The sequence below is a fragment of the Euprymna scolopes genome, chromosome 2, assembly GCF_053919585.1.
Source record: "Euprymna scolopes isolate OS-2025 chromosome 2, ASM5391958v1, whole genome shotgun sequence".
In the NCBI taxonomy this organism is placed as follows: Eukaryota; Metazoa; Mollusca; class Cephalopoda; order Sepiida; family Sepiolidae; genus Euprymna; species Euprymna scolopes.
In genome coordinates this window covers 142215222-142227881 of record NC_136483.1, presented here as the reverse complement: position 1 = coordinate 142227881, position 12660 = coordinate 142215222, and the positions used below count along the sequence as shown (strand labels likewise).

The 12660-nt window shown below is 36.6% G+C and overlaps 1 protein-coding gene across 2 annotated transcripts in view; it reads left to right on the top strand.

Annotated features, from left to right (window-relative positions):
- The window catches only part of LOC145296822 (uncharacterized), a 141288-nt gene that overhangs the window by 20928 nt on the left and 107700 nt on the right, over positions 1–12660 (top strand). For both annotated transcript variants that reach the window (XM_080142934.1, XM_080142925.1), the window contains 2 exons: positions 3295–3424; positions 5995–6202. In XM_080142934.1, coding sequence (XP_079999060.1) covers positions 3295–3424; positions 5995–6202 — 338 coding nt within the window. The remainder of the gene's footprint in view (positions 1–3294; positions 3425–5994; positions 6203–12660) is intronic.

Below are 12660 nucleotides of genomic sequence, written 5' to 3'. Positions count from 1 at the left end.
AGATTGTGACAACACGTGTGTGGCCCCGATAGACCGCCAACCCCCAACAGCATGTTGTGCCGTGGATTTTTTATTAACTATTCTTCTAATTACCAGATCGTCATTTTCTCGCAACTCTCAGTGGGAACACACGTTGGTCCACAAAGTAAAAGAATAGAGTAAAACAAACAGGAAAAACACAACGCCAATACTTCAAACATATTTGACGGCTGGACTTGAGACTGTGTGTGTGTCTTCTCCACGTTCTGTCAAGGCTGGGCTCGTTTGTCAGCCATCAGCTCATCTCGATCTCTGTACGCTGTCAGCTCTAGAAACCATCCAACCGTTGTCCAACGCTACTCGCTATCAACTCCCATCTGTCACAAATGACAGCTCGATGCCAACTCTTCTTCACTGCTACCCGGAAGCTGTCCCTCCCTCCCTAGGAATCTTATTGATATCCCCGTCAAGTGTTGTTGGATCTCTTTGTTATCTGTTTTGTAGGTTTCTATTGTCATTGTCAAATCTAAAAGCCTCAATCTAAAAATACCTACAGATTCATTGTTTGCTAGTTCTCATTTCATTGTACATTGTAAAACACTTCCTATCTGTCTATTGTCCCCCCTCTCAGCATTTAGTGACTCAGATCTTTATAGTATCCTATAATATTATTTATATTATTTGTATTGATCAGAATATTGTTCTCATTTTGAGTGTTATTTGTGCAACATTTGGTCAGATTGTCCTTCGACACTCCTCAGGCATGTTGGTTGTTGTTTGGAAAAGAAAAGAAAAACGTTTACTAGCTCTGTAAATATTTTCATATTCTGTGAGTTAGTCTCTATTTCATGGTTATTGTTTCGAATTTGTGAAAAAATTGTCTCCCCTTTGTCAACCAATTTTTTCACAAATTCGAAACAATAACCATCACAAATTTGTAGATTAACACCCTCGGCTATATTATCCCCAAAATAAACGAAATTTATATTTGAACCAAAAATATGTCCCCCCACCCCATAAACTTTTTTAATGTCTACATATAATTTTTTTCCAACACCATCTTAATGGAGAAAAAAAAAATGTAACTCAGGACAACTTCAGAGCACTGGAGAAAATATTTCTTGTGAAGCCAATCCTTCCATCAAGGGTTCAGTGGCAATTATACCCTTTGTTCCTTTATTTGCATACTCTGAGAACTTGAAAAAAAAATCTACTTCTTATCACAATTTTGAGCCAGTTTTTCTGCAGTCAATAGTAGTATGTCAGTCTGAACAGTTATCTGGTCAGCCATCACTTTGGTGGTCGTCCTCTTGATCTTTATTAAATAAAATCTTATTGATATGAGATATAATAGTTTTATCATTAGGTACTTCTACATGATTTGAACCAAGCTACATTGATTTTTGCCAAATGAGAATGATAAAGTGTCAGATAAAGCTAAGTTGTCAAGTAGCCAAAATTAAGAGGAAAACATTTGCCTGAATGTATTTTCTATTATGAAGAAAAAATTATTTCGGTCAAAGATAAAAAAGATTAAATAATTTTTCCAATTTTTTTGCCTCCGAGAAATTTTTTTGAACTTTTTAGGAATAGGTATCCAAGAAAATTTCAGTACTTACAAGGTGTTTTCAATAAGTTTCCAGACTTTTTTCGTATGGCCACTTTTCTTGCATTTATTGTTATTTTGTTAAAATTTTTTTCTTTTTTCTTGGCAGAATTCAATTATTCATTTGGGCAACTGAATAGCGTTTCCTAATGCTCTGAAATTTATTTTTGATGTGATCATTTTATGTTTGGCATTGTTTTAATTTGTCATCTGCTAGAAAAAATTTTCACGGCTTCTGATTTGATGAACGCTTTGTTAGTTTTTAGCTAGTTCCAAAACTCTGCTTTGGCAAAAGTCAGTTTAGCTTTGTTCAAATACTGTAGAATTACCTAATAGCTATATCATTAGCCATAACCATAGAACAATACAGCATTTCCTTGATGATCACTGCTAGCCCTAACGTTAACGCCATGGTTTCTTTTCTTTCATCTTCTTGTTCTCAATCTGGCTGTATCATCTTGGCAATCATCGTGCCAAGATCAAAGTGTAGTATCTGCAATCACTAACGTCCCATCCCTCACCCACAAAATTTTCTTTTCTCCATTTCGTCCCATCTATAGAGCATCCCCCACTTAGAGACTGGCCTGCAGGAGCTTAGATTCCTTTACAAACTGAAGTGAAACAGGCGGTCTATCAATTAGACGGAGTTGGGGAGGTCCTACTAACCACTTTTGTATTTTTTCTTCTCCCGCCCTTGACACAAATGAATTATTGTATCATCATTATTGTTATCTTTTTTGTTTTTAGACATAAATAAAAAAATGTTTTAAAAATTGGGTTCTAAGTAGGACGTCCCCCAGTATGAAAGGGTGAATGCGGTATTATGGTGAAAGAAGATATTAGCCAAGAGGAATTTTTTTAGTTCTGGAGTGACAAGGATGACCAACAACCCCCATTACCCCCCCCCCGCCTTTTGAGTTGGCCTTATGCCTAAGTTTTTGTTCAGTTGAAACTTAATTTTAGTTTGAATAAAGAATTTAATATCTACAAGGTTTAGTATCTGTTCTGATGCTACACTTCAATTTTTTCTTCTCAGTTAGTGAAGGAGAAATCTTTCACGACTAAGACAATTTAAAATTCACATTAAAAATTGACCCCGGTGTCTAACTCTGCCCTCGTGTTGAGGCATTGTGAATAGGAATCATCAAGGGCACGAGCACTGGTTTATACAAAAACAAAAGCAACAGAGATTCATAAGAAAAAACACAAACTCCAATACATTGTGTATATTAATAGATCTGTTGTTCACTGGGAGAGGGGGGGGGTGATACCACCACAGAAAAAGGCTCTCAACTCTTAGTTAAGTTCCAGTATACAATTGAGATAAACCTGTTGAGAACATCATTGTTGTTACTCTTCAGATCATCTCATCACCTGCTCATCAACTCTAAGCTGCTTTCATCTGACTTTTGACTCCAGCCTCTCCCATCTACTCCCCTCTTCCTCAAATCAAACTCTGACTTTTAAATATATTTAATTTTGACCGGAAATCCTAAAATGTCTGATCTTTGCGCCAAAGTAACTGATAAGTAGAAAATGATGACCTCCCAGCCATTCCTGGCATCCTACTTCCAATCACCGTTTTTTTTTTTTGTTTTTTTTTTGTGTGTGAATCATTTTCATCCATTTTCTAGGATCTTGGCTCTGGTGGGGACGTCCATAGTATCAAATAATTGTAATGACTAATCTAGTCTTCTTTTCATTCACAGACAAAAGATGGCAAAAATCATGCAAGTTCGCTGTTAAGCATAACAGTTAATGAAGTTCAACAATTACAGTCGAGGCATGAATCAAAGGGAAGCAGAAAATCTCCAGAGCAAGCGGCCAATTTCAAGAAAGGTTCGTAATTTATTTTATTTCCATTATAAAATGAAACTTTGTTGGGAATCACCTGGGAATTGGGTTCGCATTAATGAAGAGCATTCAGCCTATAAAAATATTGCTTCAATTAAGGAAATTAAATCCAAAGAAACCTGACAAGAGATAAGTTTGGAAATCAATTTGGAAAGTCATCCAACACATGCCATCATGTAAAACAGATGTTAAACCGAATATGATGGTAATGATGGCGATATCATTGTGGCAGTAAATTCTATGATCCCTACCATTTGTCTATCAGCAGAAACAATTGTTTAAACTATTTGTTATAGTTATCTTTCAGTATCAGTGATGATACATACAGTAGAACCATGTTGACACACCAGTTTTCGTTAGATCTCCAAAATTAAGCAATGTTTAACGTAGCCAGTACTAAGAATACCAAGCGCTGTATGTGGGAGAACAGCAACACCATTCTGAAAAAAAAAACAAAAAAAAAAAAACAACGTAGCCTGACTAGCATATAGATGTGACTGCAAACTATTTGTGAATTTAATATTCCCTAGAAACTTTACCCTTTGAAGAAAGTTCTGCTTAACTAGCTTAGCATGAATGCTGCACAAGGTACTAAGCCAGGGCAGTGGTGACAGTAGCAGTTGATTTTTTGTTCTTCTTTCTTTTTGTGGCTGAAGTAATCAAAAGCATTAAAAAGAACAACAAATAACTCCATTATTTGCTCTTAAGTTTGATTAATTTTTTTCTTAAAGTAATTCGCAATTGAATAGTGACGCTTTTAGCAGTAGTGATTTAACAATTGGAGAGATAATGTTCCTTTTTCTTAATTCTATTTGTGGCAGAAATAATAGAAATCATTAAAAAGAACAACAAATAACTCCATTATTTGCGTTCAGCTTTGATTAATTTACTTCTTACTGTAAAACCAAACGAACTGCATCCTCTCGATCAACTTTCATAGGATGGTGAAAAACCTTAAAAAACATGTCTGATCACTTTGATGACTTACTCTCTAGAGGCAGAAACTCTCTCACTTAACTGCTATGTACTTCCTTCTATGATGTAACTTCCAGTACACGTCAACCTAACTTCTAACTTGATCTTTACTAAAAAAAATACCCTTTTCTTGCTTAACTAACCTTATACACAATTTTTCATTTTTGATTAGATGGTAAACCTATTGATGTTGTTGATAAGTTTGTTTTGTTATCTTTGAGATACCATTGAGATACAAGATGGAGCAGGTGCTAGTGTGATTGTAAGATTTAAGAGTGGATGGGTAAGTTCAAGATTTTAATGGAATGTGCTCTGATGAACTCGTTGCACTTGTACCCCCTCGACGTACATATCCCCGACAAACCCGCTTAGCAACAAAATCACACCCCTTCACTGTTAAGGTCCCTTAATGTCAGAAAGATTTCTACTCTAATAGCTTCTTCCCTAGAACGGCTAGACTTTGGAATTCTCTTCCTGCTGCTTGCTTCCCAAACTGTACTGATATGCAGAAGTTCAAATGCAACGTAAACAAACATCTTAATCTTTTATAAGCATGGTCCCAATTAGTAACCCCTTACGTCCAAGTGGTAAAGTGCCTTGTTTGGGGTGAGGGGGAGTAAAAAAAAAAAGAAACTTCTGCTTTAACTAACCAACACTTTGATGATATGGCCATGTTGAGAGAATGGATAACTAATCAGCAGAATGTTATCATTGTCAACCAGTCTTACTATTGTCTATTAGAAATGTGTACACAGTGTGATGTATGACAGTGAAACTTGGCTAGTGAGGTTGAGGACATGCATTGCATGAAGAGAAATGATATGAGAATAATACAATGAATGTGTACTGTGAGTCTTAAGGGCAAGCTTTATTTTGATGAACTCATGGGAAAATTAAATTTCGACTGTATAAGGAAATGTGTGCAGAACAGGACACTTTGATGATATGGCCATGTTGAGAGAATGGATGAGAGTTCTTGAGTTAGTAGATGTAGAACAGTTAAGGTAGCAGGTCCAGTTTATAGGAGAAGGCCAAGAAAAACATTGGAGAAAGTGATAAAAATGGACTTGAGAGAAAGAGGGATAAATTAAGACCTGGCCAGAGATAGGGTAGATTTGAAGTCAGTTTCTTAAAGGTTGATGATGATGCTTATTTTTACACACCTCCACATCTAAATAATGCTACGCTATCTTGATCAGCAAAATAGTACGCGAATCTGACAAATACAAATTCAAAATCTTTTTGCTGTCTTCAAAATTCTCCTGAAATAATATCTCCTTTTCTTATTGATTTGCTCTTGTCTCTTTTCTTATCAATAGAGATAGAGAAAGATATGATGAACAAGAGAGAAGGAGGTTTGTTTTTGTATTATTGGTTAGTTTCGTTTAAATGATTTCAAGTAGTGAGTAGGAATTAAATTCTGAAAGCAGTAGTGAATGGGTGAAGCTTAATAGTTTTGAATAAATGTTAATAGTTTTTATTATAGCATTACATAGTTTATAGCATTGCATAGTTTATTATAGCATTACATAGTTTAATTTTTACATAGTTTTCTAAGATTTTTTATTTTTTTATTTCAGTCTTACATGATAATGAAATTAGTATGGAAATGTGCAGCCATCAAAGTGAATCCATTGGTCAGATTGTCAGCTCGATTTTATTCAAACATCCAAGCAAGACAAGTCATGTGATATCTGCATTGTCTGGACACAGGCTTCCTTTGACCTTGAGAAGATATCTGTGGCGAGAAAGTCTATTTGAAAGCCAAAAACATCTTCTGAATAAAGGGTAACTCTGAAATTATGAATAATAATAAAACGTTTTTATTTAATACTAGCTTACCTGTGTCCCAATCGCTTTCTGGGAAAGTACATTAACTAAATAATTTTCAACCAACTTTTCTGTAAATAACAGTGCTGAGAGAAGCTGCTTAGCTTGAAAAAGATATAAGACATTTTGAAAGGGAATGAAACAAACGCATATTTTCTGGAAATATGCATTAAGAATTGATTTAAATGACTAGTGAAGCATATTAGCATATAAATAATTTGGCTTGAAAGCTATAATGGTCAATAAAAATGGATGGAAAACTAACTTTACTTTATTATATAGAAGATAGATTTTGCCAAGTATAAAAAATATACAAATGTTAGTGGGAGCAGGAATTTACCTATACAGTATTCCCCCCTCCCAACTCCCTAAAACTTATTATACATGGGTTAGTTTTCTTACATCAAGTTTAATCTATAATATAAATCTCACCTGTCTGTTTAAATGTATGTATGTACGTATGTTTGTATGTCTTGCAAAAACTTTCGACAGAGGCGACAGATTTTCACAAGATCTGTATCATTTTGAAGCTTAACTCTTCGGACGACATATAAAAATATTGGCCAAAAATATTAATTCCTTCACCCTCGACTGGGCAATTTTCTATAGGGAGGGGTCGCTTTTTTTGCTAATATTTTCGAACCTCATTGCCTCTTTTCGATTGTCTAGCCTTAATTTAAACCTACGTCACTTCCGGTTTGGCGATGGGCGCAACAGCTAACACACTACATTTTTTTCACTTTCTTTTCTTCTTTCGTGGTACGGGTTCAAGCTCAACCAACACCCTAACACACACCTCCACTTTTCCACTTTTGTGTCATGGGTTCAAGCCTACCTGCCTAATATTTTTTCCGAATATCATGCTTCAGTCGTTCATATTGGGTTCAATCAGCCTCAAACTTACCCGCACCTCCCTGCAAGGCCCTTCTCCACTCTCCGCGATCCAAAGCAAGACTCTCCCAGGTTCTCTCATCCATCTCACATTTTTTTCAAGGTGGACCTCAAACAATCCTTGTATCTCATTTTAGGCTTTTGAGCCAGACGTCTTAAGCTCGCCATAAAGGAGTTGTTTGAGAAGTTGACTGTCTGACATCCTCACCACATGACCACTCCATCTCAGTCTATGTTTGATAATCAGAGCTTCAATGCTTAGACATTGGGTTCATTCAAGAACCTCAACATACATGACATACAGCCCACATCTAAAATTCGCCGTAGGCACATCTGGTGAAACTGCTCAAGACATCTCAAATGCTTCCTGTATGTTGTCCAAGTTTCACAGGCATAGAGAAGAGCAGAGAGAACGTATGCGGCATAAACCTCAATCTTTGTTGGCAGCAAGATCCCATGACAACTCCACAAACGCTTGTCCAACTTTCCAAAGGCATCACTTGCCCTACTGATCCGTAATGATACCTCATCATCCAGGGCACCGGACATACTTCATCTCGTTAACTAGTTTCTCCCTCACAATATTGTCCCTTAGATGGTCAACATTAAGTCGCTTTGGGATAGCGACCCCAAGTCCTCTCATCTTGGGCTTCACAACACACTTAACCTTTGCACGGACCAACCGATGATCAGTCCAGCACTCTGCACCACGCATGACACGAACACTAGGATGATGTACCTGGCATTGTCCGGTCATAAAATATGCATGAATATTATATTTTAATTAAGGCAGAATTTTTATTTATTATAAATAGGTATTAAATGTAATGTTAAATTAAAAAAAAGACAAAATGCAGTTAAAAACAACAGAAAGAAACTGAAACACGTGCATGCGAGTATTATGTTGTTTTTTTTTAAACAGTTCACTTCTTATGAGTAAAAAAAAAAAATACTCGAGCTGAGATCAAAACGAAAACTTAAAAACAATGAGTCAAGTACGATAACCATTACACCAGCTTGACATGAAGAGTGTTTACAAACCAACTCGTGCTTAACATAAGGAAGTTGTCATGTTTCATGACTGCGCATGCACCGTTGTAAAACAGTTGAAATCAAATAAGAGCCCAGTGAGCCCCCCCCACATACCAATTTTTCAATTTTGACCCCTTAGCAGCCCTTTTTTTCTAGATGAAAATGGATTAAAAAGTTTTCCACATGTCTGAATATCCTATATACCAAATTTCAAGTCTGTAGATAAAAAATTATATATATATATAAAGTCAGAATGTGTATGTGAGGACACTTTTCAACCTATATACTGAACAAATTTTTATATATATATATATATTAAATCCCCGAAACAGTGTTTCATGGTAAACAACTGATGATCCCTTGAAAAATAAATTATTGGTATTATAGTAAATTCGAGAGCGAGTTGATGCAGTGATTGCAGGTGATTAAATGACTTACTGACTAGATGGTTTTCTAACGAATGATAAAAAATATTTTTTTGTATACTTTTAAAGGTTAAAAACTTTCAAGACTATATATATATATATATATATATATATATATGTATATATATATATGAACAGGGATTGATTTAAACGCTCTTATTTTTATTGTCATCGAAATCGGTGAAATTGTTAATTTTTCAATCAAATTGATTGGTTATCTGCTCTAGTTGGAGGACCCATCACGGTACAAGAGGAGGAAGCTTCACATGCCTTCCCTCAGTGACTTAATCTACAATATATTGTAGTCTACATTGCAGTGTACAGAATCTATTGTTGATTTTATAAAATTATTTTTATATATAATGATTTGAATTAAAGTTTAAAATGTAAAAGTCAAGTATCATGCTTCAGTTGTGCTCTGAACAGAAACATTCATTTCGAATACCTCCATGTCATTTTAAAGAACCTACTGTTGATTTTATATGCCTGGCCCTATTGCTTGTGCAATGATAATGGCTTGAATTTAAGTTTAATATGAAAAGTCAAGTATCATGGTGCAATTGTGCTTTAAACAGAAACATTCATTTTGAATACCCCCCTGTCTTTCGACTTATGTGATAATAAAACTTCTCAAATGCACTTGTGATGTTAGGCTATGTAAGGTGTTTACTTTGGTCAAAATCGCCTGTTCCTTCTTACATCGGATTATTTCGATTATCGACATTTATCGACGACATTTCGATATAAAACCTAACACACAGCTAGATATAAAGTACCTTCGTGTGAAATTTCATAAAAATCGGCCCAGCCGTTTTCGAGTCCATAGGGAACAAATTCACATACACAGTTCTTTTTATATAATTGTAAATAGATGGATAGATAAATAGATGTATGGATAGAATATATATATATATATATATATATATATATATATATATATATATATATATATATATATATAAACTTATTCCAGGTTAAAGGTATCCAAAAGTAAAAAGTCAATAGGTTTAAGAAGGTTATTGATAGTGCTCAAAAAAAAGAGCAAGATGATGTATTTCTTATTTAATTTTAGATAAACAAATTACATGGTTACGACAATAACAAAACTACTGTTTCGGTCAAATGATGACCTTCATCAGGTAACCTGAACTTCCGATTTTATAAAGACATGCTCTTCAAGTCTTAGGTTTTAAGAGCATATCTATATAAAATCAAAAGTTAGGTTACCTGATGATCATCATTTGACCGAAACAATAGCTTTGTTATCGGCATAACCAAGTAACTCGTTTCCCTAAAATTAAATAAATAAATAAAAAATTGCCTGTCTCTCTCTCTCTCTCTCTCTCTCTCTCTCTATATATATATATATATATATATATATATATATATATATATATATATTGAAAAACCTGAGCGTAGAACAGCTATTGTTGCAAGAGAGCTCGCTAGGTACAGCATAGTCATTGTGGTATTGTCTGAAACACGATTGAATGGTGAGGATCAATATGTGGAAGTGGGCGCGGGATATATTTTTGGAAAGGAAAACCATCGGGGCTGAGACGAGAGGGTGGAATTAGCTTTGCAGTGCGTTCTGATTTGGTGAAGAGGATTGAACAGCCAATCTGTGTAAGCGTCAGAATTATGATGATGCACTCCCCTCTTGCACACAGTAGGTATATGACGATTTTATCTGTGTATGCCCCTACCATGGGTCATGATGAAGACACCATCACAGCATTTTACCGAGATCTCAGTCGTACCATTTCCTCTATTCCTTTATCTGAGAAGATCTTACTCATGGGTTATCTAAATGCAAGGGTTGGCAAGGATCATCACACCTGGGACTCACTCGGCCAGTTTGGTGTAGGTAGGGTCAACAGTAATGGTCTGCATCTTCTCCATCTATGCACTCAGTTTGACCTTGCTATCTGTAACACTTTCTTCAGCTACAAAGAGGTCCATAGGTTTACCTGGACCCATCCTTGTTCAAAACAAGGTCACTTGATCGATTACATTATTTCCAGGAATGCAGATTTGGGGGACGCCTGTAGTGTGCGTGTTATGCGTGGAGCTGAATTGCGGCACAGATCACTTTTTGGTACGCAAGAAGTTGAAAATCTGTATAAGGAGGAAGTGTAGGATGGGTGGTGTTGAGATTCCCAGGCGGGTTGATGTGTCCAGGCTGGCTGATCCAAGTGTACATGAAAAGCTTCGATCCGTAGTTAATTCTGCTGATTTTGATGGGTCGTGGGCGCATTTTAAAAAGACAATCTATGAAATAAGTGTAGATGTTCTTGGCTTCTGCAAATCTAAACATCAGGATTGGTTTGATCATAATGATTCTGAAATTACTCAACTCTTAAGTGCTAAAAATGAGTTGCACCATCAGATGTTGTCTGCCTCTCATGGAGGTCGAGAGTCCCTCCGACAGTCATTTAAAGCACACAAGGGTATTCTCCAAAAGCGACTCCGCCAAATGAAGAATCAGTGGTGGGCTAAACTCGCCAACCAAATCCAGATGGCTTTTGATTGTAAAGACCTCAAACGCATGCATCATTTGCTTAAAAAAGCTTTTGGTCTTCAAACACTATCTACATCTCCCCTACTCTCAAGTGATGGAATTCCCCTTATAAAGGATCCTAACAAGATTCTCCTTCGTTGGGCCGAGCATTATTCTGATCTTTTTGACAACCCCTCTAATGTTGATGAGGACGTCATCAATGAATTTTTATCTCAACAGAAACTTATCCATGAAATGTCTGTGTTCCCATCTGAGAATTAAATTAGAGATGCAATCAAGGAAGTGAGCGTTGGGAGGGCTCCAGGGCTTGATGGTATTCCTGTGGAAGTCCTCTTACATGAGGATGATAAACTTGTTCATGAAATTCTTCATCTTATCACTGATGTCTGGAGGGATGTTCCCATCCATCAGGATTGGGTTGATGCAATTCTTATATCACTGTACAAGGGAAAGAGGCCCAGGACTGACTGTGGAAGTTATCGTGGGATAAGTTTGTTGGAAGCAGTTGGCAAAGTATTTTCCAGAGTTCTACTCAATAGATTGTTAGAGTATATTTATCCATCCGTCATTCCAGAAAGCCAAAGTGGCTTTTGTCCGGGCAGAGAAACCACAGATATGATTTTCTCTGCTCGGCAGTTGCAGGAGAAATGTACTGAACACCACGTTCCGCTTTATCAGGTTTTTGTTGATTTGACTAAGGCTTTTGATACGGTGAACAGAAGTGCCCTATGGATAATTCTGGGGAAGTTGGGATGCCCACCTCAATTTCTACGATTACTCAGGGAGCTCCACATTAATATGAAGGCTCAACTGAACTTCAACGGATGCCTGTCGGAACCCATATCAGTTGACAATGGTGTGAAGCAGGGTGATATCCTAGCACCTACACTTTTTCAATTTATTTTGCAACTATGTTATCGTATGCCTTTAGCGAATGTTCTCTAGGTGTTTGTTTGCGTTTCAGAACCACAAGTAGGGTCTTTGATCTTCGTCATTTTCATGCTTCTACAAGGACCTTTCAGCACCTGGTTCGTGAATTGCTTTATGCGGATGACGCCGATCTCATGGCCCATAGTGAGAGGGATATGCAGGGTATCATGGATCTGTTTTCGGGGGCTTGTGCGTCTTTTGGGCTTACTATTAGTCTTAAGAAAACTAAAGTCATGTTCACACTTCCACCTGGTAATTTGTATGTGGAACCAAGTATTTTTGTCAACAACCAGAGACTTGCCGTGGTTAACACATTTGTGTATTTGTGTAGTACTCTTGCCAGAGATGGAACCCTGGATGCTGAGGTCAACTATAGGATACAGCGTGCCACTAAGGCTTTTGGTGGTTTAGAGAAGTGAGTATGGTCTGACAGGGGTATAACTATTCATACAAAGATCAGTGTCTATCAATCTTGTATTTTACCATCCCTGCTTTACGCTTCTGAGGCCTGGACAACTTATGGTAGACACATAAAAGTCATGGAGAGAGTGCACCAGAAATTCCTGAGACACCTTCTGGGCATCAGGTGGAGCACTTTTATATCTGATGTGGATGTT